At 40.7% G+C, this 27,362-nt stretch overlaps 1 protein-coding gene across 3 annotated transcripts in view; it reads left to right on the forward strand.

Annotated features, from left to right (window-relative positions):
- frs2 (fibroblast growth factor receptor substrate 2) overlaps positions 1 to 27,362 on the forward strand; it is a 93,498-nt gene that overhangs the window by 53,081 nt on the left and 13,055 nt on the right. For 2 of the 3 annotated variants that reach the window (XM_033038153.1, XM_033038154.1), the window contains exons 3-4: positions 13,818 to 13,909; positions 23,461 to 23,647. In XM_033038153.1, the coding sequence (XP_032894044.1) occupies positions 13,844 to 13,909; positions 23,461 to 23,647 (253 nt within the window). In that variant the 5' untranslated portion in view covers positions 13,818 to 13,843. Of the gene's footprint in view, positions 1 to 13,817; positions 13,910 to 23,460; positions 23,648 to 26,115; positions 26,516 to 27,362 lie in introns of those variants that run through there. The other variant, XM_033038155.1, reaches the window with a different exon arrangement.

Raw genomic sequence — 27,362 nt, forward strand, 5'->3', positions numbered from 1 at the left:
CACCATGAAATGCTCTGAGTTGATTTACTAGGATGTTTATTCATTCAGTTACACACACACAGGTCTACCAGATTCATTGACTGAGCAATCAGTCATAGCCCATTGAGTTAGAGAATTCCAAAGATTTCCAGCTCTGAATTTCAAAATCATTATTTTAATCTCCGTCCTAAGTAGATGAACCCTAATTTTTAGACACTTTCCCCTAGTTCTTGTTCCAACTAGTTCCCTCAGTTAATACCTTTCACAATCTTAAATGTGTTCATGAAATTACCTTTCTTTTTCTTAGCCTTGGTATGGGCCAATCTTCCTTCCTATCTTCTCACTGTACACACTTCTGTTCTCAGGAATGAACCACATGTACAGTGCCCTCCGTAATGTTTGGGACAACGACCCATCATTTATTTATTTGCCTCTGTACTCCACGATTTGTAATAGAAAAAAAAATCACATGTAGTTAAAGTGCACATTGTCAGATTTTAATAAAGGCCATTTTTACACTATTTGGTTTCACCATGTAATAATTACAGCTGCGTTTATACATAGTCCCCCCATTTCAGGGCACCATAATTGTTGGGACACATGACTTCATGTGTTTCTAATTGCTCAGGTGTGTTTAATTGCTTCCTTAATGCAGGTATAAGAGAGTTCTCAGCACCTAGTCTTTCCTTCAGTCTTTCCATCACCTTTGGAAACTTTTATTGCTGTTTATCAACCTGTGGACCAAAGTTGTGCAATGAAAGTTAAAGAAACCATTATGAGTGAGAAACAAGAATAAAACTGTTAGAGACATCAGCCAAACCTTAGGCTTACCAAAATCAATTGTTTGGAAAATCATTAAGAAGAAAGAGACCACTTGTTAGCTTACTAATCGCAAAGGGACTGACAGGCCAAGGTAGACCCCCGCAGCTGATGACGGAAGAATTCTCTCTATAATAAGGAAGAAAAAAAAAACACTGTCTGACAGATCAGAAACACTCTTCAGGAGTCAGGTGTAGATTTATCAATGACCACTGTCCACAGAAGACTTCATGAACAGAAATAAAGGCTAAACTGCAAGATGCAAACCACTTGTTAACCGCAAAAATAGGATAGCCAAGTTTGCCAAGAGGTACTTAAAAGAGCAACCACAGATCTGGAAAACGGTCTTGTGGACAGATGAGACGAAGATTAACTTATATCAGAGTGATGGCAAGAGCAAAGTATGAAGGAGAGAAGGAACTGTCCAAGATCTAAAGCATCTCATCTGTGAAACACGGTGGTGGGGGTGTTATGGCCTGGGCATGTATGGCTGCTGAAGGAACTGGCTCACTTGTCTTTATTGATGATACAACTACTGATGATAGTAACATAATGAATTCTGAAGTGTATAGACACATCCTATCTGCTCAAGTTCAAACAAATGCCTCAAAACTCATTGGCCGGCGGTTCATTCTACAGCAAGACAATGATCCCAAACTTACTGCTAAAGCAACAAAGGAATTTTTCAAAGCTATAAAATGGTCAACTCTTGAGTGTCCAAGTCAATCACCCAATCTGAACCCATTTGAGCATGCCTTTTATATGCTGGAGAGAAATCTGAAGGGGACTCGCCCCAAAACAAGCATAAGCTAAAGATGGCTGCAATAAATTTATTCCTATGAAGAAAAAAAGGGGTAAGGGTAAGAACAGTCAGCCATGGCTCAGTAAAACTATAAAGGATAGTATTCGGCTGAAGGCAAGGGCATATAAGGTAGCCAGAGATAGTGGGAGGGTAGAGGATTGGGAAGCATTTAAAGGTCAGCAAAAAATAACTAAGAGATTAATTAAGACGGGGAAAATAGACTATGAAAGGAATTTAGCAAACAACATAAAAACTAATAGTAAGAGTTTTTATAGCTATATAAAAAGAAAAAGGGTGGCTAAGGTGAACGTTGGTCCATTGGAGGGTGAGACTGGAGAGTTGTTGGTGGGGAACATGGAAATGGCAAAGGCATTAAACGAGTATTTTGTATCAGTCTTCACCATAGAAGACACAAAATATATTCCAACGTTGGATAAACAGGGGGCGGTAGGAATGGAGGAGCTAAATACTATTAAGATCACCAAGGAGGTGGTATTAGGGAAATTAATGAGACTGAAGGAGGATAAATCCCCTGGGCCTGATGGATTACATCCAAGGGTCTTGAGGGAGATAGCGGTGGGGATTGTGGATGCATTGGTGATAATTTTCCAAAACTCCCTGGAGGCAGGAACGGTCCCAGTGGATTGGAAAATGGCCAATGTAACACCTATATTTAAAAAAGGAAGTAAACAGAAAGCGGGTAACTATAGACCGGTTAGTCTAACATCGGTGGTGGGTAAAATGTTAGAGACAATTATTAAAGAAACACTAACGGGGCACTTGGATAAACATGACTTCATCGGACAGAACCAGCATGGTTTTGTGAAGGGGAAGTCCTGTTTAACGAATTTGCTCGAATTCTTTGAGGAAGTAACAACCCGGGTGGATAAAGGGGAACCGGTGGATGTGGTATACTTGGACTTCCAAAAGGCTTTTGACAAGGTGCCACATAAGAGACTATTGCTAAAAATAAAAAATTATGGAATTGGGGGTAATATATTAGCATGGGTAGAGGATTGGCTAACAAATAGGAAGCAGAGAGTGGGGATAAATGGTTCATACTCGGGATGGCAACCGGTAACTAGCGGGGTTCCGCAAGGGTCGGTGCTGGGACCCCAGTTGTTCACAATTTATATAAATGATTTGGAGGAGGGAACCAAGTGTAATATATCAAAATTTGCGGACGATACAAAAATGGGAGGAAAAGTAGGGGATGAGGAGGATAGGAAGAGTCTGCAAAAGGATATAGATAAGCTAGGTGAGTGGGCAACAACTTGGCAGATGAAGTTTAATACTAATAAATGTGAAGTCATTCACTTTGGGAAAAAAAATGATAGGGCAAGTTATTTTCTAAATGAGGAGGAGCTGCGTTGTAATGCAACGCAAAGGGATCTAGGGGTATTAGTACATGAATCACTAAAAGTTAGTATGCAGGTGCAGCAAGCAATCAGGAAGGCCAATGGAGTTTTGGCCTTTATTGCTAGGGGGATTGAGTATAAAAACACGGAGGTCTTGCTGCAGCTGTACACAGTATTAGTGAGACCACATTTGGAATACTGTGTACAGTTCTGGGGTCCATACTTAAGAAAGGATGTACTAGCCCTGGAGGCAGTGCAGCGAAGGTTTACAAGATTAATTCCTGCAATGAGGGGATTGACATATGAGGAAAGGTTAAGTAGGCTGGAACTCTACTCTTTGGAGTTTAGAAGAATGAGAGGCGATCTCATTGAAACATATAAGATCGTGAGGGGCCTTGATCGGGTGGATGCACCGAGGATGTTCCCAATGATCGGGGAAACTAGAACTAGGGGACATAGTTGCAGAATAAGGGGGGGCTCTTTTAAAACTGAGATGAGGAAGAACTTCTTCACCCAGAGGGTGGTTAATTTATGGAATTCACTGCCCCAGGGAGCAGTGGAAGCAGAAACTTTAAATATATTTAAGACTAAAATAGATGGTTTTTTAGCTGCCAAGGGGATAAGGGGCTACGGGGAGAGGGCAGGGATATGGACCTAGGTATGGTTAGTATAGTAAGACCTGAGTGATCTCCTGGACAAGTGTCGATCGCCTAGATTGGGGTCGGAGAGGAATTTCCCGGATTTTTTTCCCGAATTGGACCTGGGTTTTTATCCGGTTTTTTGCCTCCCCCAGGAGATCACGAGGTTTTTGGGGTGGAGAGGGGTGATAGCGGTATAAAGGGGAGGGTAGTGTCTTGTGTTCTGTGTCTTGTGTCTACTGTTTGTGGGTAAGTGTGTCTGTTTAGTGTTCAGCCATGAGCGAATGGCGGTGCGGGCTCGACGGACCTGGTGGTCTACTCTCGCACCTACTTTCTATGTTTCTATGTTTCTATGTTTCTATGTTAAAGGCCTGGCAGAGCATCACCAGATAAGACACCCAGCAACTGGTGATGTCCATGAATCGTAGAGTTCAAGCAGTTATTGCATGCAAAGGATATGAAACAAAATACAAAACATGACTACTTTCATTTACATGACATTGCTGTGTCCCAAACATTATGGTGCCCTGAAATGGGGGGGGACTATGTATAAACACTGCTGTAATTTCCACATTTCCACAAAATGTATAAAAATTGTGTAAAAATGGCTTTTATTAAAATCTGACAATGTGTACTTTAACCACATGTGATTTTTTTTCTATTACAAATCTCAAATTGTGGAGGACAGAGGCAAATAAATAAATGATGGGTCTTTATCGCAAACATTATGGAGGGCACTGCAGCTACATTGTATCACAGCCAAGGCAATGATAACCTTAAAGTCTGAAGAAAGGTCTCGACCCAAAGTCACCTATCCATGTTCTCCAGAGATACCGCCTAACCTGCTGAGTTATTACAGCACTTTATGTCATTTTGTGCATTAACCTGCATCTGCAGTTCTTTGTTTCCACAAGTATAACCTTCTTTTGCGATAGAGATCAAATCTTCTTACACTGCTCCAGCTGTGATTTCATCAAAGTCCTGTGCAGTTGCATCAAAACCTGTTTTAATATATATGCGATAAATGCTTGCAGTGTGCACCTTATGGATTTAAATCATTTTAGGAATCATTTAAGCTGGAAAGGGTGCAGAGAGGAATTGCCAAGATGTTGCCAGGACTTGAGGGCCTGAGATATAGGGAGAGGTCGAGCAGTCTATAGCTTTATTCCTTGGGGCGCAGGAGAATGAGGGGTGATCTTAGAGAGGTATATTAGATCATAAGAGGAAATATTAATCACAAACCGACCAGAACATCCTCGAGAGGGAAGGCGAACAGCCGGCAGTAGTTGCGCATGTGGGCACAAACGACGTCGGGAAGAAGAGGAAGGAGGTTCTGCAACGCGAGTTTAGAGAGTTAGGAAGAAGACTGAAAAGCAGGACTTCTACGTTGTTTATCTCTCGATTGCTTCCAGTACCTCGTGCTGGTGAGGACAGGAACAGGTAGATAGGGGATCTGAATGTGTGGCTGGGGGGCTGGTGCAGGGAGCAAGGATTTAGCTTTATAGACCACTGGGATCTCTTCTGGGGTAGGGGTGACCTGCCCAAAAGGGACGGGTTGCACCGTAAATGGAGGAGGACAAACGTTCCGGCAGGCAGGTTTGCTAGTGCTGCACGTGTGGGTTTAAACTAAATAGTGGGGGGGGAGGGATTGACAAATTGGGAGTATAAAGATGGAGTTAAAGGGGAAGCGAGTACAGGATAAGTTACAAAAGAAACCCGAATTAATGGGAAGGAAAGTTTGAGAAGGGATAAGAGAGTAAGGTCAGGGCCAATAGTAACCGGGGTGGTGGCGCCATTGAGTGTGGCTGCCTAGCCTGCAGCTGTCTTTCCTTTCATTCATTTTGTTATTTTTAGTCTGTTTTAAAGTTTGTTTTTGGAGGTCTTTTGGTCTTTTTTATCTGGGGGAAGGGGGAAACTTTTTTTCGTCACTTCCTGGTCGAGGATGCGACTATTCTCCGAGCCGCATCTTTGCCCCCCTCCTCGCGGCCTACCACCTGGATTGGCGCAGCCTTTCCTGCTGGAGACCGGCCAGAGCCTCAGCTTCAGCAGTGGCAGCGCAGCACTGGATTCCACCGTGGAGCGAGCGATGCCTTACTGGGGTCGCCATGTTGGAGTTCCGGAGTGCTGGGACTGCCGACTGTGGTCTGCGGAGCTGTGGTCTGCGGCGCTTCCAGCCGCGGGCGGCGCTGACTTTCCAGCCGCGGAGACCTGGGATCTCTCGCCGAGGTCGCCAGCGTTGAATCTCCGCCCAGCTTGGCCTGTGGACTTCAGAAGCCGCGGTCTCCGGAAGAAAGCGGCCAATTCGGAGGCTCTGGCTGCTGAGAGTGTTCTTCCGTTCGAGGGCCTGAAACATATGGCCCGTAGCGGCGACTACGGAGGCCTCAATAGGCAACGACCACGGGTGAACTGAGGAAGAGGACTGAACCTTCGTGCCTTCCCTCACAGTGGGAAACGTTGACTCCGCTGTGGGGGGATGTTTTTTATGTTTTATGTTAAATTCTAGTGTTGTGTTTATCTTATTTGTGTGCTGCATGGTAACTCAAATTTCACTGCCCCAATTGGTGTATGTGATAATAAATGTCCTTTGTCCTTTTTGTCTTTGAGTCAGAGGGGAGGTGAATACCGAAGTCAAAGTGTTGTATATGAATGCACGAAGTATAAGAAATAAAGTGGATGAGCTTGAGGCTCAGTTAGAAATTGGCAAGTATGATGTTGTGGGAATTACAGAGACATGGCTGCTAGAGGAACAGGGCTGAGAACTGAATATTCAAGTCCTATCGAAAAAACAGACAGGTGGGCAGAGGGGGTGGGGTAGCTCTGTTGGTGAGGAATGAAATTCAATCCCTTGCGAGGGGTGACATAGCATTAGGAGAGTCAGTATGGATAGAACTGAGAAATTGTAAGGGTAAAAAGACCCTAATGGGAGTTATCTACAGGCCCCCAAACAGTAGCTTGGATATAGGGTTCAAGTTGAATCGAGTTAAAATTGGCATGTCGTAAAGGTAATACGGTTGTTATGGGAGATTTCAACATGCAGGTAAGATTGGGAAAATTAGGTTGGTACTGGACCCCAAGAAACTGAGTTTGTAGAGTGCCTCCGTGATGGATTCTTAGAGCAGCTTGTACTGGAGCCTACCAGGGAGAAGGCATTTTTGTAGTTTGTGTTGTGTAATGAACCGGATTTGATAAGGGAACTCGAGGTAAAGGAGCCATTAGGAGATAGTGACCCTAATATGATAATCTACAATTTGAGAGGGAGAAGGATAAATCGGAGGTGTCAGTATTACAGTTGAACAAAGGGGACTATGGAGCCATGAGGGAAGAGCTGGCCAAAGTTGACTGGAAAGATATTCTAGCAGGGATGACAGTAGAACAACAATGACAGGTATTTCTGGGAATAATACAGAAGGTGCAGGATCAGTTCATTCCAAAGAGGAAGAAAGATTCCAAGGGAAGTAAGGGGCAACCGTGGCTGACAAGGGACGTCAGGGACTGTATATAAATAAAAGAGAACATGCATAACTTAGCAAAGATGACCGGGAACCCAGAGGATTGGGTAACTTTTAAAGAACAACAGAAGATAACTAAATAGGCAATACGGGGAGAAAAGATGAGATAAGAAGGTAAGCTAGCCAAGAATATAAAGGAGGATAGTAAAAGCTTCTTTAGGTATGTGAAGAGGAAAAAATTAGTTAAGACCAAAGTTGGACCCTTGAACACTGAAAATGGCAAATTTATTATAGGGAACAAGGAAATGGCAGACGAGTTGAACAGGTAATTTGGATCCGTCTTCACTAAGGAGGACACAAACAATCTCCCTGATGTACTCGTGGCCAGAGGATCTAGGGTGACTTAAGAAAATTCACATTGGGCAAGAAATGATGTTGGGTAGAAACATAGAAATTAGGTGCAGGAGTAGGCCATTCGGCCCTTCGAGCCTGCACCGCCATTCAATATGATCATGGCTGATCATCCAACTCAGTATCCCGTACCTGCCTTCTCTCCATACCCTCTGATCCCCTTAGCCACAAGGGCCACATCTAACTCCCTCTTAAATATAGCCAATGAACTGGCCTCGACTACCCTCTGTGGCAGGGAGTTCCAGAGATTCACCACTCTCTGTGTGAAAAAAGTTCTTCTCATCTCGGTTTTAAAGGATTTCCCCCTTATCCTTAAGCTGTGACCCCTTGTCCTGGACTTCCCCAACATCGGGAGCAATCTTCCTGCATCTAGCCTGTCCAACCCCTTAAGAATTTTGTAAGTTTCTATAAGATCCCCTCTCAATCTCCTAAATTCTAGAGAGTATAAACCAAGTCTATCCAGTCTTTCTTCATAAGACAGTCCTGACATCCCAGGAATCAGTCTGGTGAACCTTCTCTGCACTCCCTCTATGGCAATAATGTCCTTCCTCAGATTTGGAGACCAAAACTGTACGCAATACTCCAGGTGTGGTCTCACCAAGACCCTGTACAACTGCAGTAGAACCTCCCTGCTCCTATACTCAAATCCTTTTGCTATGAAAGCTAACATACCATGATGGGACTGAAGGCTGATAAATCCCCAGGGCCTGATGGCAAAAATCATGGGTGGTGACAAGTCAGTATGTAGGAGGGAATTAGAATACCTGGTTTAGCGGTTCCACAAAAACAGCCCCTCACTCAACGTTAACAAGACCAAGAAAGGGGGAATCGGAAGACCACGTGCTATTTTTCGTTGGTGATTCAAATTCCACTGGCAGCGGCATATTCTGGACCCAACACATCGATATAATCACAAAGAAGGCCCTACTGTGCCTCTAGTTTCTGGCGTTTAAAAAGATTTGGCATATCGCCAATTACAAACCTCCTCAGAAAGTGTCGTGATTAGCTGCATCTTGGGCCGGTACAGCAATTCCAATGCACGTTAATACAAGAAGATGCAGCGTGCTGGACAGCCCAGTCCATCTTGAGCACATGCCTCCCCACCAATAAAGACGGCTTCAAGATGGCAGAAACTATCATAAAGGAGTCCCACCATCCGGATCATGCCCTTCTCTCACTGCTCTCTTCAGGGAGTTAGTACAGAACCCGTAAGTCACATATCATCAGGTTGAGGAACATCCACTTTCTTACAACTTTACAACTATCAGGTTCTTGACCCAACGTGCACAACCCCAATCTTCCCTCAACAATGGAACATTGCAGATCACATTGAGTCTGAAACATAGAAATATAGCTAACTTTTGCCATTCTGTTCGGTCATGTGTGACGTCTTCCACCCTCGTTAGGTTAGCGTCCCCGGCTTCCAAATCCTTCTGGAATGTTTTGGTTTTGGTCGGCCTCTTTTCCTTCTTCCGTCAGGTTGCCATGTCATTGCCATCTTAGGTGCATGTTCTGGTGTCATTCTGAGTACATGTCCTGTAAGAAGTAGAGGCAGAGTATTTCACAATCTCACAGTAAGATTGAGATGACTGTAGTGAGAAGGGAATCATCTTCATTGCTTTAGCACAACACTTTTATAGGTACTCATTCCTAACCCTTTTCCAGCTTTAGTTATTGAAGGAAGTGACATCCTAACTTTATAATCTACCTTTCTTGAGCTTTAATTTTCAATTACTTGAAGAACCATTGCAATGATCTTAGAAACATAGAAACATAGAAAATAGGTGCAGGAGTAGGCCATTCGGCCCTTCGAGCCTGCACCGCCATTCAACATGATCATGGCTGATCATCCAACTCAGTATCCTGTACCTGCCTTCTCTCCATAACCCCTGATCCCTTTAGCCACAAGGGCCACATCTAACCCCCTCTTAAATATAGCCAATGAACTGGCCTCAACTACCTTCTGTGGCAGAGAATTCCAGAGATTCACCATTCTCTGTGTGAAAAACGTTTTCCTCATTTCGGTCCTAAAAGATTTCCCCCTTATCCTTAAACTGTGACCCCTTGTTCTGGACTTCCCCAACATCGGAAACAATCTTCCTGCATCTAGCCTGTCCAACCCCCTAAGAATTTTGTAAGTTTCTATAAGATCCCCCCTCAATCCTCTAAATTCTAACGAGTACAAGCCGAGCCTATCCAGTCTTTCTTCATATGAAAGTCCTTGCATCCCAGGAATCAGTCTGGTGAACCTTCTCTGTACTCCCTCTATGGCAAGAATTTCTTTCCTCAGATTAGGAGACCAAAACTGTACGCAATACTCCAGGTGTGGTCTCACCAAGACCCTGTACAACTGCAGTAGAACCTCCCTGCTCCTATACTCAAATCCTTTTGCTATGAAGAAGGGTCTCGACCCGAAACGTCATCCCTTCCTTCTCTCCAGAGATGCTGCCTGTCCCGGTGAGTTACCCCAGCATTTTCTGTCTATCCTCGGTTTAAACCAGCATCTACAGTTCCTTCCTACACATTCTCAGATCACCTATTGAGCTGCCATGGACTAGTTTTCTTTTTTAAGTGTGTTTTACACAAATGTCTTACTCTTTTGAAAGGTTGTTTCTTTTTTAATGTCTTGCAGAATTTTGTGTAATTATGTATAATTTATATTTTGTGTGTTGTCTGGGTCTATGTGCCTGAAAGCAAAAAAATGATTGTACCTAAACCTCACCAGACTTGTGTATATGACACTAAACTTGACTTGACTTGTTTTCCTGCTTACCTATCCTGCATTAGCATTCTCAATATTAGCTTGTCAAATAATAATTACAAATATAAACTATGTTGATTGCCTAATCATACTATGATTTTCTAAGTGCCCTGTTATTATGTTCTCAATAATAGAATATTTCCCTGACCACTGATTTCAAGTTAGTTTTTTCTCACCCTTCTTTCTTCAATATCCATGTAATATTTCTTACATTACTATTGTTTTACACTTGAGACTACTTGAGAATCTAGAGAACTTTGGAAGATCATCTTCAATGCCTCCACTACATCTGCAGCCACTGCTTTTAAAACCATAGATGAAAGCTATCACACTTGCAGAGAATGTGTCAACATTTAGATCCTTTAATTCCCCATTATCTTGTTAGAAATATGGTTCCCTGGATTGTTAACACAACATGGGCAGATGCAAAATATTTGCTTTACTACAGCTTCAATATAATTTCAATATAATTTCAATATACCTCAATATAAATTTTCCCAGTTTCCATATTTATTTATACAAATTCACCAGGAACAACTCTCCTTTTCTTCGAAATAGTGCTGTACCACTCTTGCACTTATGATAGTGGTTGAGACATTGGTTTAATGGTTCATCTGAAAAAAGGCACCTCCAACAGCACAGCACTCCCCCAATATTTCACAGCAGCCTACATTTTGCACTCAAGTGTCTGGTTATGACTGTGTGGCAAAGCACAGATCCAATGCCATTAATAAATTCACAGACGAATGAATCATGGGTCAGTGCACAGGAGAGAGATAGAAGACATGTTTGACTGGTGCTGCAACTACAATCTCTCACTCAACAACAACACAACTTTAGAACTACTTATTGACTTCAGAAAGGGGGAATCGGGAGACTTTATGCCAGTTTTCATTGGTGTGTATACTGTAGAAGAATGTGGCCCAGCACATTGATGTATTGTATCAGCGCATTTACTTTCTTGGAAGTTTAAGGGGATTCAGCATGTCATTGAATATTCTAATAAACGTTTACAGATGTAATGCAGTTATTTCTCTACATTTGAAATAAAGCACAATTTTTCTTACTGATGACTTATGCATACTCGTGCAGCCCAATGACTATTAACAGATCTTAATTGAGCAGATAGTGAATTATATGTGTGTTCCTTATTATAGTAATTGTCATCAACTCCCCTGCACTGCATTGGTATGATCATTTATAAGATTTGGAAAGCCTTTTGAATGTTTATATAAGTGTCTCATAAAATTGAGTATGCTGTTTTGGGCAACACCTTTTTACTTATTTGCTGTGATTATACTTTGGCTTACTTTATACTTCATGGACTTCTATGCTTGGTTACAGAGAATTGCATACAATATATGGCACAGAAACAAGCCAGTTCGCCTTTCCAATCCATGTTGACATTTAGTCTTCACTGGAGTCTGCTCTTATTTTTCTTCATCCAAATCTATCAGTGTAACCCTCTCGTTCCATGTTCTTCAAATGCTTGTCGAAGTACCTTATAAATCTCTATACCATTCATTTCAATCACCCCATACATATTATAAATTCCACATTGTCCCAGCTCTTGGTAAATATGTCTCTTCTAAATTCTCTACTGGATTTCTCATTGACCGTCATTCCACCAAAGCCCTTCATAATTAAAAAAAGTCCATTATTAAATCATTATATAACCTTCATTAGACCCTTTTATCAAGAGCAAGAAGATTCAGTCAGTTCATTCCTACCCAAAATGTGCACCTTTATATTTCTCGTTTCATGCTAGAAAATCTTGTGTCCTCATATCATTTATTACATACAGTGTATGCTAATCAAGATTTAAGACCAATTTTACATTTCAACTTTTCAATTATTTTTTTTCAGAAACATGCCCTTCCACTTGGTTTACTTTCTCTCTGGCTTTGGTAACCTGTGGGGCAACATTTACTGTCCCCGGTTTTGGTTAGAACACTTTTAAGTATAATGACACTGTTGAAATGAATAGGAAGTTCATAGAAGGTTTCTCTTAATTCACTTAATTTAAACTTTTTTGTGCACGCAAGAGTTTTTTTAGTATTTTGATTGTTTTCTTTATGTTTCAATAATGTTAAAGGCATTTAACATGTCTATGACAGTTTGATAGCCGCTAAGCCTGATGCCGAGTCTCAGTTGTAAAAGGCATTCTGGAAAAGCTCTGAGCTAGTCTGGGTTTTGCCAACTAGCCTGAAGCTCGCCTCTGACTGGAAGTCTGCACTTGGACACACATTGGAAAAATAAGTCTAGCCCACAGGCAAGCGACTAGCAAGTTCCGTTGTCTCCCCAGTCAATGGAAGATCTGGCTCTTTGTTTAAAAAGTCACACAAGATTTTACTTTGGAAAAAACGCCATATTCTGACCTTACAAACAACCGCAAATGGAGAAGCAGATAATGAAATCATTCTGAGCTGTAAAAACTGCCAAGATTGGCATCAATCAGGAGCGAGGATGCTGATTCCAACTTTGCTCCTCATTAGTCAGCTGGAACAACATCAGCGGATATGTCATTTGAGTGGCTGTTTCCATTTGGGAAACTTGATTGTAACAGGTTCCACAAATTATTTTTGGATTAGTATATATTTTAAAAATCTTCTGATCAGGGAGTTGGCTTTCTTTTCCTATAAATTATTGCTTAGGGCGGTGTCCCAGCATATTGTTTTTATTTAGCACAATATCCAAAATGGTGAGTCAATGGTTTTAGTTTTCAGTGTGACCGGAAAATGTTTGAGGGCAAAATATTACAAAATATAATGTTGAAATATACAATGCTGAGAGATAATTGAGATTGATCACTGACAAAAAAAAATCTTACAGCCTACAATTGTAAATGCTGCAGTTATTAATCATCATGATTTTAAGCATGTTTCAAAGACTCTTACAAACAAGTATCTGATTTGAGAATCTCTCCCCACATTTACTGTTTGTGATAAATTGCTTAAATTTAAAAAATGTTGTAACATTTATGTTTTTAATTCAGAACAATTGTCCCACATGCGATTCCAGCAGTACTTAAATAATATTTTATTTAACTTTAGAATGCTATGCAGTTCATCGATTCATATTCATTGATAGATATTGTGCTGGAATCTATATTCTTTGTATTTTTAGCATTATGCAAGCTGCTGACTGGCAATAATAATATGGTATATCCTCATAAACGGCACATGAAATGTATTAAAAAAAGATGCAAAGTACTGGAGTAACTCAGCAGGTCAGGCAGCTTCTCTGGAGAACATGGGTAAGTGACGTTTTGGGTTGAGACCCTTCTGCCTGGAGAAGGGTTCCGACCCAAAACATCACCTATCCATGTGCTCCAGAGCTGCTACCTGACACACTGAGTTACTCCATCACTTTGTCTATTTTTGTGTAAACTCCCACCCACACTTATTTGGATCTTCCTAAAATGTATATATAAGATTGGGATACTAGCAGAGTAAAATTTTTAAAAAATCTGGAGTGAAGCTTTGATTATATTTTGTTTTTCTTTTGTGACTTCCTTGATGTTTTCCTATAAAATGAAATGCTATGCAAACCATCAACTGTAATTTGATGATATCTCATCTTTAAATGTTTCATTTTTAGAGATCAGCCGGTCTTCTGAGTAAGTCATGGGTAGCTGTTGTAGCTGTCCAGATAAAAACACTGTCCCAGATGACCATCAAACAAAATTTAAGGTAATGAATTTAAAATATGCTGACCTTTATCGCTGTCTCCTATTTGGAATACATCTATGAAATATCTGCTCCTTTTATTCCCATAAATTTGTCCCATTAGCCAGTGTTGCAGTAGAATTTGTACATATAAGCATCACAGTCCAATCGACTCAGCATGTTCTGTTATGCACGTTTTCCATGTCAGTACTCAATAATTGTTGGTCAATATTCAGTTTTAAAAGTTGTTTGGTATTAACCAAAGATGGTGCCGTGTGAGTCTCACTTTTGACCCATTCAGTAGAGTACAGCTAAGTAAATGGAGACAGAGACTGCAGATGTTTGAATCTCGAGCAAAAGTCGGAAGAAGGGTTGTAACATGAAATTATATCAGTCCATTTCTCTTCACAGATGCTAAGTTCCTCCAGTTTTTTTGCGAAAGCTAAGTTAATGTTATGCGAGGAAGAAAATCAAATTTATTTTTCATTTGGCAAACTGTTACTCAACTTCACCATTGGTAGAAGCTGCACCATGGCCCATGTTTACATTTCTTCTGTGTTTATGTGTAAAGTACAACCATGACCACATCTTTCCTCCTACCCTATCTTTTGTTGCCTGATAGTAATGTTTAGGTCACCTCTCACAGATATGAGCCTAGTCTCAAGATGTTACTGAAGTTTTTTTTCCTGCTGACTGGTTTCTTGCCCCTTTCACCACTGCCCATCACCCCACTTGTGGCACCCTGCAACAAAATTTGCAATCTGTACAGCATTGCTCATTTCTTCCTCCGCGGAAGTCCTTAACGTATCTTTTAATGGCTCTCAAAGAGAATCCCAATCCCAACATCTCACACACACTATTTCCACAATTACATTGAAACCTCCTGTTTGCACCTACCTCCATCCAATCCTTTCCCTACCCAATGAAGCCATACTTTGATGTTACTGAAATGAAGGGGAGTAACTCTGGCACCCACTCCCGACTCCCACTGCTTCATTTACTTTGTGTCTGAGTTTGCTAAGAGTAGGAAAACCCTTACATTTATCCTGGATGGTACTTTGCCATTTTAGTTTTATCAATTTTCTTTCACATTAGTTAGTACTCCCTCACTTTGCTGTAGAGCGCCATCTACTGTGTGAAAAGATCACTTAATTTGTTTTGGACAAAAATGCTGGAGAAACTCAGCATCTGTGGAGCGAAGGAAATAGGTAAAGTTTCGGGCCGAAACCCTTCTTCGGACTTAATTGTTAATTTGTTTTATTTACTTTTGAATTAGTAAAGTTTAAATTTTGTCTTCAGATTAAACGGGTAAATTCCAATTTTTAAATACTTTTTTGTACATTGCATTGCTTCTTGCAAGCTCTGACTAATTATCACCCCATTTACTGGTGCCACTTAATCCAAGACCTGTACTTAAAAACAAACCTTGGTGTGTCTTTTCCACACAGCCCCCAACTGTAATAATGTCTGACTCCAGCTGTGTGTTTTCCATCATTCTTCTCTACCTTCAGCCTGTGGTTCTACAGTCATCCACAATGCCTTAAGGCCCTGTCCCACTTACGTGTCCTTGGCACGCAAATTACGTGACCTTGTCGTTGCGTTGAGGCGCACGGGCATCGTGTGGCCGCGCGGGGCCAGTCCCACTGAGAAGCGCGGAGGGGTTTGTAGTTGTGCGCGGTATCGCGCGGTGCTCCACAATTTTGTCGCGAATGAAATCTTTGCGCGCCAATGGCCTGTCGAGTAACTGACGGCCAAAGTGGGACAGGCCCAAGACCCTGGCGCGACGCAACGTCCCACCTCCAACAGCAGCAGAAGCAGGCAAACGATCGTCTAGCTTGGCCTGGGGCTCACGGCCGTTGCGGATCCGGTCCGCCCCCACTTCTACTCCCAGAGTGGGGCCTTTGAAGATAGACACAAAAAGCTGGAGTAACTCAGCGGGCCTGGCAGAATCTCTGGAGAGAAGGAATGGATGATGTTTCGGGTCAAGACCCTTCTTTCAGACTGAACAAGAGTCTCGACCCGAAACATCACCCATTGCTTCTCTCCAGAGATGCTGCTGGGACCGCTGAGTTACTCTAGCATTTTGTGTCCATCTTCAAATGACGTCACGCGCTCCAGACGACTGCAGGCGCATGAAATCGCGCGCAACGTTCGCGGGACTATCACGCCTCAACGCGACCATGAGGTCGCGTAATTAGCGTGCTAAGGACACGTAAGTGGGACAGGGGCTTTAAGCTTCTGTTGACTATCCAGGGGCTCAGTTCACATTCTGCCCTCTGAGGTTCCCTGGTTCTACATCAATGTATCAAAATAATTATCCTACTGATAATATGTTGTTATTTGATTCCAAATCCCAGTATTTCCAAAAAAAAATACTGATCGTGGAACGTACAACCTTAATGGAGGCCATTTACCTTCATTAAGCTGGCGCCAACTGTTCTGTGGACTCACACTACTGCATTTCCTCCCTCCCGAGACTGTTGTGTTATTTTCTCTCAAAATCTTGTCCTTTTTTCTATTGACTGTTACTATTCGGTTCCCACCACCATCTGAAGTACCTACTGGATTGAGCTAGTTCAGTTAACAGAACATCGAAATAAGAAATAATGAAGTAAATTAAATTTCAAATAAGCATTCTTATAGTGGTTTAAAAAAAAAAAAGCAATAACAAGTTTGAATATAATTAGTAGATAGCTTGTTGAATAAAGTATGCTTTATGGTTCAGTATTGCACCTTTGAACCTTTCTTGTTTACATTTTATTTTCCTAAAGTAACATTAAGTAGGAAATACAGATCTAAGTGCTGCTGTAGAGTCAATTAGCAAAGGTTTTGATTGCTTGACATCCAGACACACTCTACACTAACATTTACATTGATTTTTTTTTTAAGCTGATGCTCAACTAATTTTCAGACCTTTATAAATTTAAATTTCTTTATTTATATAGCACATTTTTAGTCAACTTGCATTGACCCCAAAGTGCTTCACATAATTACATCCACACACACAGGCAAAGGTGTGTGAGAAGGGAATTTAACTATCATGGATCCTATATACTAAATGTCTTACATATATATACTCCCAGTATAAGATACACTCGTTTCTTGTCACATTTAGCATATCTTCTGATTAACTGTGGGCAGCACATGAATATTCAGCTATTATCCAATGAAATGTAGATGTTTCCATTTCATATTTAATTGGTGTTTAGTGAACGCTGGTTTAACATTAGTGAATTGAGTAAATGCTGCAGTTAGTAAGCGCTGGGTAAATTCATACGGTTCTCTTCCAGCATTGAACTATTTTTGTGGGAGATGGGTTTTATAAATGCTTCACAGAAGGTTGACTGTTGCACATATGTTCTGTTTCTCATAACTTAATGTTAACTACATACTAAGATTATGGATTTTGTTGTGTCGAATGGGGAATTGTGAAGGTTACCTAAAAGACAAATCCAACTCCCATTATTTATGTGTGGGAAGGAACTGCAGATGCTGGTTTAAACTGGTTAGACACAAAATATGAATTTAGTTATTTGGGAATAAGATGTGAAAAATGTATCTACTCAGAACATTGTACATTTTTGGCATTCTCCACTCTCGGGGCTTACAAGTCAATACTGATATTGATATGTTTTTGGATACTTGGGGAGTTTAAGAATACTGAAGTTGAAATAGATTGAATAGAGAGGCAGTTTCAGGGATAAGAGTGAACTGCTTCTGTTCCTGTATTTTACAATATTAATTTTCTCAAAAGACCTTGCTTGTTTCTCTAACCCTCTATTTTGTTAATATAACCACAACTAATATTTGTATGTGTTTTCTAGTTCCATCTTCCTGAGTTCCAACCATATTATGCCATGTGCTTTTCCTTCAAATCCACTACTTGAACAGTTCTTGCTGTTTACTGGCACCTCCCAACTATGCTTGTTCTTGCTTCCCTTTGTCCATACAATAGTCTTCAATACTTAAAGATTAGTTTTCTGCTTTGATGTATTTTTCATTCTTACAATGCAACCATGCAGTATACTGTTGGTTTATCTTAATATCTGAAAAAAACAAAAATCGGATTAATGCCTTCACATCTATAAGGCCTGCGGATCTATTCATGATCACCTTTTTACTTTTTCATATCTATGTGATCTCCGTGTTAGAATGACTGAACTCCTTTTTCACATACAGTTAACAGTAAAGTAGACTTGTATAATCTGAAGTACTATGGAAGGAATGTTTAGGAATATACAAAGGATAGTGAAAAAGTTAATAATTAAAGGAAAAGAGAGAAAAGGAAAAGCAAAATTAGATACCATACAAATTATAAATAATGGGCCGAAAGTGAGTTTATAAAAATATATAGATAATGTTACTTGGAAAATAGTGAATGCTTTGAGGAAGCAATGTAATAATGTAATAAAACATCTCAAACAAAGACACAAAAAGCTGGAATAACTCAGCAGGACAGGCAGCATCTCTGGATAGCAGGAATGGGTGACATTTCGGGTCGAGATCCTTCTTCAGACCCAAAACGTCACCCATTCCTTCTATACAGAGATGCTGCCTGTGCCGCTGAGTAACGGCAGCATTTTGTGTCTGTCTTCGGTTTAAACCAGTATCTGCAGTTCCTTCCTATAATAAAATATCTCAGCAGCTCAGGCAGCATCTGTGGAGGGTGTGGACAGATGACGTGTTGGGTCGGAATGCTTCTTCAGACTGATTGGAGTGGGGGGAAGTGGGGAGATATTGATTAAAATTGGAGAATTCTATGTTCCTATCATGGAGTTGCAAACTACTCGTGGAATATATTGTGCTGTTTCTTCATTATGGGAATAGAAGTTAAAATGGCTAGCAATGACAGATCCAGCAGGTCTTGGCAGACTGAATGCATGTCTTCGGCAAAATGGTCGCCTAGTCCATGATTGGTATAACGACTGTAAACAAGGTTTGAAGGCAGAAGTCCATGTGCACCTGTTCTCACCCGGAAGAGATTGTGAGGTCCATGGATAGAAATGAGAGAGGAGCTGTAAGTACAGATGTTACTCTCTCCTGTAACCTCAGGACCAGGTTGGGTTTGGAAGGGTGAGCAAACCAAAGAAATGTAGAGGGAGTGGTCTTTTCAGAAAGTGGATAGGAGTGGGAAGGGATGATATGCTAGTGGCAGAATCACATTGAAGGTGGTGCAAATGTTGGAAACTGCTGTGTTGGATGCGGGGGCTGGAGGAGTGAAAGGTGAGGACCAGGGGAATTCTATCTTTGGGCATCTGGGGAAGGGGAGCAAGAACAGACCTGCGGGACACAGACAAGACACGGGTGAGAGCTCCATCCACAACAGTAGGCGCGGATTCCACGTTTACTGAAGATAGAGGACATCTTGGATGTCCTAGAGTGGAAAGCCTCATCTTGACAGGAGATGCAGCAGCGATGGAGAAATTGAGAGTTAGGGATGGCATCCTTGCAAGAGGCAGATTGGGAAGAGGTGTGGTCAAAGTAACTGGGAGTCTGCGGGTTTGTAGTAGTTGTCAATATATAGTATGTCCCGCCCTCACTTCTCAGCTTTCTCCTCTCTACTTAATCAGTCTGAAAAAGGGTCCCGACTCAAAACGCCATGTAATTTCCTCCACAGATGCTGCTTGACCCACTGCGTTTCTCCAGAACTTGGTGTTTTGCTCTAGATTCCAGCATCTACAGTTTCTTGTAGCTTAATAAAAGATTCAAGAGAGTTTATTGTCATGTGTCCCAGATAGGACAATGAAATTCTTGCTTTGCTTCAGCACAACAGAATATAGTAGGCATGAATAATACAGAACGGATCAGTGTGTCCATATACCATTATATAAATATATACACGCATGAATAAATAAACAGATAAAGTGCAAATAAACAGATAATGGTCTATGAATGTTCAGAGTTTTGTATGAGTTGAGTTTAATAGCCTGATGGCTGTGGGGAAGTAGCTATTCCTGAACCTGGACGTTGCAGTCTTCAGGCTCCTGTACCTTCTACCTGAAGGTGGGGGGAGATGAGTGTGTGGCCAGGATGGTGTGGGTCCTTGATGATGCTGCCAGCCTTTTTGAGGCAGCAACTGCGATAGATCCCCTCGATCGTAGGGAGGTCAGAGGCGATGATGGACTGGGCAGTGTTAATAATTTTTTGTAGTCTTTTCCGCTCTTGGGCACTCAAGTTGCCAAACCAAGCCACGATGCAACCGGTCAGCATGCTCTCTACTGTGCACCTGTAGACGTTAGAGAGAGTCCTCCTTGAAATACCGACTCTCCGTAATCTTCTCAGGAAGTAGAGGCGCTAATGTGCTTTCTTTATAATTGCATCAGTATTCTCCGACTAGGAGAGATCTTCAGAAATGTGCACGCCCAGGAATTTGAAGCTCTTGACCCTTTCCACCATCGATCCGTTGATATAAACGGGACAGTGGGTCCCCATCCTACCCCTTCCAAAGTCCACAATCAGTACCTTGGTTTTGCTGGTGTTGAGGGCCAGGTTATTGTGCTGGCACCATCTGGTCAGTCGGTCGATCTCACTTCTATACTCTGACTCGTCCCCATCAGTGATACGTCCCACAACAGTGGTGTCATCAGCAAACTTGATGATGGAGTTCGCACTATGACCGGCTACGCAGTCATGAGTATAGAGTGAGTACAGCAGGGGGTTGAGCGCGCAGCCTTGAGGTGCTCCCGTGCTAATTGTTATCGAGGCTGACACCTTTCCTCCAATTCGAACAGTCTGGTCTGTGAATGAGGAAGTCGAGGATCCAATTGCAGAGGGATGCGCACAGACCCAGTTCTGCGAGTTTGGTGACCAGCTTGGAGGGATAATTGTATTAAATGCCAAGCTGTAATCAATGAATAACAGCCTGACATACGAGTTTTTGTTGTCCAAGAGCCAGCGACATCGCATCCACTGTTGATCTGTTGTGGCGGTAGACGAACTGCTGTGGGTCCAGGTTTTTGTTGAGGTAGGAGTTGATTTGCACCATGATCAACCTCTCACAGCACTTCATCACCACCGGCGTTAGTGCCACTGGTCGATAGTCATTGAGGCACGTCACCTTGCTCTTCTTGGGCACCAGTATAATTGATGCCCTTTTAAAGCAGGTGGGAACCTCAGACCTCAGGAGAGGTTGAAAATGTCCGTAAGAACTCCAGCCAGTTGGTCCGCACAGGTTTTTAGAACACGACCTGGTATACCATCAGGTCCAGGCGCTTTTCGAGGGTTCACCCCTCTGAAGGATTTTCTGACATCGGCATCTGTGACTGTGACTGAAATACCATCACAGCGAATGGGGGCTCGGGAAGGCACATCAGTGTTCTCTCTATCAAAGCGTCCATAAAACGCATTGAAAATATCTCAATGATTCTGAAAATAATTTTGATTATGAAGCTTTAGACTGAATAATTTTGAAATCAAATCATTATTAATGTGTATCTTTGAAAATATTAGCAACCATGTATTTACTTGGACAAAATCCTCCACATCTGCAAAAAATCTATACATATCAGTACTTTTAAATTGTTAAAGACAAGCTATTTGGCAGAAATATTAAAGTACATCAAACAGGCGATTTATATAAATTATTTCTGCATTTTGAATACTTAGGTGATTGTTTGGATAAAATATTACAGTTTCAGTAAGCAAGTTACAAAATAAAATCATCTTCGGACAATATTCTTGCATTAAATGCGTCATACAAATGCATGACTTTTTTTTAAACCAAGGTTGTTTTATGCATGGATTTCTGTTTTACAGCTGCATCTTGAATGTTTTGCTTCTCATTTTTGGATGTTTTGTTGGTTTTATTAGTATTTGACCAAATTCAATATTTTCAGTTTATTATAAAAACTTTGGTTAAGATGTGTAACGTTCATTTTCCATAAAGCACAGCTAAATTGAAAGTAGTAACACAACAGTACATGCACACTCAGAGTCGTTATAGCTCATTTAAACTTACCAGCAGCTTTAAGGTCACCGCCATCATGCCACTGATCAGTATGTTTTGGAAACATATGAGATTAATCACATATGCAAAGTTTGGAAATCTCTTCCAACATTCATTCAGCAAAATTACATGGAGTTGGAGGTTTTTCCAATTTGGCCTTCAGCACTTTTTTTGGTTTACTTTTAAAGTAATCATAGTGATTCAGCACAGAATTAGGACATTCGGCCCATCATATTCCTATCTATACTAACTATTTACCAGCATTTGGGTGGTAGCCTTCCATATGTTGTCAATTCAAGATTTGCCCAGATACTTATTAAATGTTGTGAGAGTCCTTGCCTCCAACTTCCACTCAGGAAATTATAGATCACACTTACTCAGTGGTTCACCTCACACTTATCAGGATTAAATTCCATGTAATCTTACCAAACAACTTCAACTATCCTCTTTACTATCAGCAATGCCACCATTTTTACTTGATATTTGCATATCTAGTAATTGTATCTATACATATCCAAATCATTAATATCAATAATTAACAGGAAGGGTTCCAGCTTTGATCACTGCGGTCCACCCCTAGTCACAGGCTTCCAATCACAAAATCAACCTTCCACCATCACCCTCTGTCTCCTGTTACCAAGCCAGTTTTAGATCCATAAGGGGTTGATGGCAGATGGAACCAGCTGGTAACCGTCTTGCCCTTAACAAACATAAAATGCTTTGTCCACCATTGTCTTGTCTTGTCCACCATTGTTACTTTGTGCCTCCTCTTTGCCTTGGTAATTTCATTCTCAAGCATGTCTCTCCCCTAACTATATTCCTTAAGTCTTATTTATGGTCAGTCTGAAAATAAATTACATAAACTTTTAACCACCATAATCAATCAGTCTAGGAACGTGTATACTTTTCAGGTTTCTAACATAGTTCCTTGCTGTCGACAGTATATCAACGTCTAAGTTACTTTAAATGTTGTGATCTATTCTTTTAGATTAAATCAATTATATTTCCATTTGTATGATATTGTAGAATTCCCAATTTCCTCTGAAACCTACCTGTTATTCCCGGTTGCTAAACACTTTAACTCCCCCTCCAATTTCCATACGAACCTTTCTGTCCTGGGCCTCCTCCACTGTCAGAGTGAGGCCCAGCATAAATTGGAGGAACAGCAGCTCATATTTCGTTTGGGCAGCTTACACCCCAGCGTTATGAATATTGACTTATCCAACTTCAAGTAACCCTTGCTTTCCCTCTCTCCATCCCTCCCCCTTCCTAGTTCTTCAACCTGTCTGACTGCCCCCTTGATTACATTTTATCTTTGTATGCTTCGTTGTCACCTTCTCCTAGGCAACAATGTTGGTCCCCTTTGATGTCTCGTTCTCACACCTTACACTTCCTTATCTCTGTGTTGCCCTCTCCCCTGACTCTGTCTGAAGAAGGGTCTCGACCCAAAACGTCACCATTCCTTTTAAACTGCCTGTTCCTCTGAGTTACTCCAGCATTTTGTGTCTATCTTAATTTCAAAGAAATATTCGATGTTTGACATTGATAGTTGTTGAATTGACACTTTTTGTGCAGTGAGTTACTAGGTTGAAGAACCCTGAGGTATACACTTTATTTTTATTCTTCCCAGGTGATTAATGTGGATGATGATGGTAATGAACTGGGTTCTGGTATAATGGAACTTACAGATACAGAATTGATTTTACATACGCGAAAGAGAGATGCTGTGAAATGGCCCTACCTCTGCCTGCGTCGATATGGCTATGATTCAAACCTCTTCTCGTTTGAAAGTGGTCGGAGATGTCAAACTGGACAAGGTATGTTTGTCACATTTAGTTGAGTTTAGAAAATTCAGTCTCTTATTCTGGAATTTGTGTTTAAAAGTATACAAGTGAGAGAAAGTCATGTAGATTTCATGGAAATGTTCTTATGTAGAGTAAACAATAATTCTGAAACGCATTATTCACCTTTGATTACATTTTATAATCGTGGTACTCTTTATAATAATGTCTTCTTGTGCTGTAGCTTATTCTACCACTGGTGTTATTGTTACTTATTTACTGGTGTTCTGGGTGTTGCTTTGAATATCTGCTAATTGTTTGGTTTGTGTAAAATATTTATCGACCATCCTAGTTCATCGGTATAAAAATGTTTTAAAATTTCTATATTTCAGCTACTAATTGAAATGTTTATTCATGCAAGTTATTTTCCGAAGCCGGAACTAAATGTACATTTTCACCAGAAATGTACATTTTAAGTCTCTTGTTTTAAGGGCATATTCTGGGTTGAACTTCTCCAGTTTTTGTTACAGCTCCATAAATACTTATTATTTTTTTGAAGTGTTTCCCCATCTTTTCACCTGTATATTTAACATGAAGGGGGATTATCATAGTTTCACAACATGTTGACTCCTGTATTGAATATTTCCCTTGCACTGGGCAACTACAAATGCTAAGATTTGTTCATCACTTCTTTTATCTTGCATTTAACTCTTTGTCGATTGACATAGAGAATCATAGTCATACAGCCTGGAAACAGGCTCTTCGGCCCAACTTGGCCACACCGACCAACATGCCTCATCTACACTGGTCCCACCTGCCTGTGTTTGGCCCATATCCATCTAAACCTATGCTATCCATGCGATTCTTTATTGGGCATACTGAATAAAGAGTCTGCTGATGTGTCAAATTATACTTGCCGTCATCCTGGAGTATTTCAACACTACCCATTGAATAAATATATCACAAAATATTCCTATGTGTGGTACTTTGTATTTGTCTATATTCTGCACTCTGTATCTTCCCCTTTGCTCTATCTATTGGACTTGAGTTTGAACTGATTGTATCTATGTATGGGTACATCTGATCTGTTTGGAGAGCATGCAAAACGAAGCCTTCACTGTACCTCGTTACATGTGACAATAATACATTTTAATATCCCATTGAAATAAAGTTCTGTTAATCTGATACACTTGAGACCTCAGTGCCAGATTGATGATTTTATAGACTGTTAGTTTCAGATTCAGATTCAGATCATTCCAATGTGCTCCGATACACTTTTTTTAGATATTACACAATAGCGTAAATAGTTTAAATATTCTAGCAAACTCAGGAAATTAAAAATGAGTGGAGGTCAGAATTGGTGAGTTTCAAGAAAGGTGTAAACTATGGATTCCAGATTGTTCCGGGGGATCCCAGGGGGAGAACAGAAACCCATGGGCCCATTATATTGAAGCATGGGCATCAGCCTGTTTTAATGCATTCTGCCCAACTTTATTTTATCTCACTAGTGCTGTCTCTGCAAATTTCCCTAATCTTTTCAATCAGTGCCAATGCATTTGGACTGTATTTTAACTTTGTGTATCCAAATCATTTATATTAACTATAAACAGTAATGTTACAAAGCCTGATAGAATTATGTCTGTTTTGTCATCAAATTTTGCCTCCATCTTGGAATTTTAATGGATGTTTTTGGCGTTTAAGGTAGTATCTTTATTCACTTGTGACCACAGATTATCTATGTTAATAGAGTGAAGTCTCCTGTTACTACACCCAGTGACACTCTGGTTCACACTAGTATTGAAGCAGAATTGTGAAAATCAAGCAATGCATATGGATCATTGCACTGAAACAAAGTAAATGTCTTTGGGAGAGGGTGACTTACTAAAATCTAGTTCAAGTGAAAATGTTCAATCCAGCACAGATACTTTCTGGACAAAACAGTGATCCGTGTACATAGAACATTGAACGATACAGCACAGGAACCGGCCCTTTGGTCCACCATGTCTGTGTAGACCATGATGCTAATTTAATCTAATCCCACCTGCCTGCACATGGTCCTTACTTCTCTACTCTCTGCCTGGGCATGTGCCTATCTAAATGCCTTTTTAATGTTGCTATTATATTTGCTTCTAGATGATTTGACAGATGTGTAGGGCAATACCTAATGAGATCCAGGTTCCGACCCGAAACATCACCTATTCCTTTTCTCCAGAGATGCTGCCTGACCCGCTGAGTAACTCCAGCATTTTTTGTCTATCTTCAGTATAAACCAGCGTCTGCAGTTCCTTCCTGCACATTATTCCTAATGTAAAACCAAAAGCAAAATGGCACTCAAGGGCAGTAGTGAGTGATTATTTAGTGATGCCATTACCTCAGGAATGCTAAATCTGTCTGGAAGAAGGGTCTCGACCCAAAACATCACCTATTCTTTTTCACCAGAGATGCTGTCTGACTCGCTGAGTTACTCCAGCTTTTTGTGTCTATCTTCACTAAAATAATGTTAACTTGTTCATTGTGTTGTTGTTTGTGGCATAGTACAGCTACTAAAGGCCTACATGACAAAAAATCTCTCTTAAATTATTTTATTGTAAATTAATCAATTTGAGACATTTTGCAGACACAAAACTATCTACATGTTTCAATGTTTGATTTTCATCATTTGATTCCCCATTTGGCAAAGCATTGCAATATTGTTTAATAGCATTCGGTGAGGAAATGTCATGCTTAATTCAAATACTCATTGATATTTTGTGGTGTCAGTTTAGCGATATTTGTTATGTAGAGAGAGAATAACTTGTAACAATCAGTACCTAAATTAACAAGAATGTTAACTCTAACTTAATGCTTACAATGGAAGAAAGCTGTGAATGGTGGACATCATTGGCTATCTGTATATTAGTTATGGTAAGTTAAGCTCCCTCTGCTGTTCAAAGTAAAGAGACTCAGTACTGAACAGATTGCTGGTATCGCTGTCTGTATGTAATTTCTTTGTTACAAGCAAAGTTATTCTTACACGAGACAGCCATGTTTTCCCCTCACCCCCTCTTAATCCAGCCATGCGTGTACTTTTCTCCATTTTTATGTAATTAAATTAAATATTGTTTCTATTCCTAAATTCTGTATTTAGTATTAATCGATAAATGCATCAACTAAACCCCCAAAGCATAATTAGCCAGTCAATACTCATTTTCAAGACATACAGCGCCCTCCATATGTTTGGGACAAAGACCCATTCTTTATTTATTTGCCTCTGCACTCCACAATTTGAGATTTGTAATAGAAAAAAATCACATGTGGTTAAAGTGCACATTGTCAGATTTCAATAAAGGCCATTTTTATACATTTTGGTTTCACCATATAGAAATTACAGCAGTGTTTATACATAGTCCTCCCATTTCAGGGCACCATAATGTTTGGGACACATGGCTTCACAGGTGTTTGTAATTGCTCAGGTGTGTTTAAATGCCCCCTTAATGCAGGTATTAGGGAGCTCTCGGCACCTAGTCTTTCCTCCAGTCTTTCCATCACCTTTGGAAACTTTTATTGAAATTTATCAACCTGAGGACCAAAGTTTTGCCAATGAAAGTCAAAGAAGCCATTATGAGACTGAGAAAGAAGTTTAAAACTATTATGAGCCTGTTCCACTTTGGTGATTTTTTTCGGTAACTGTCGGTGGCTGTCATAGACTGGGTCCCCCCTATGACAGTGTCTACGACAATGTCTACAACAACCTACCACCCAGCCAACGTCA

Source organism: Amblyraja radiata, chromosome 19 (genome assembly GCF_010909765.2).
Source record: "Amblyraja radiata isolate CabotCenter1 chromosome 19, sAmbRad1.1.pri, whole genome shotgun sequence".
Classification (NCBI taxonomy): domain Eukaryota; kingdom Metazoa; phylum Chordata; class Chondrichthyes; order Rajiformes; family Rajidae; genus Amblyraja; species Amblyraja radiata.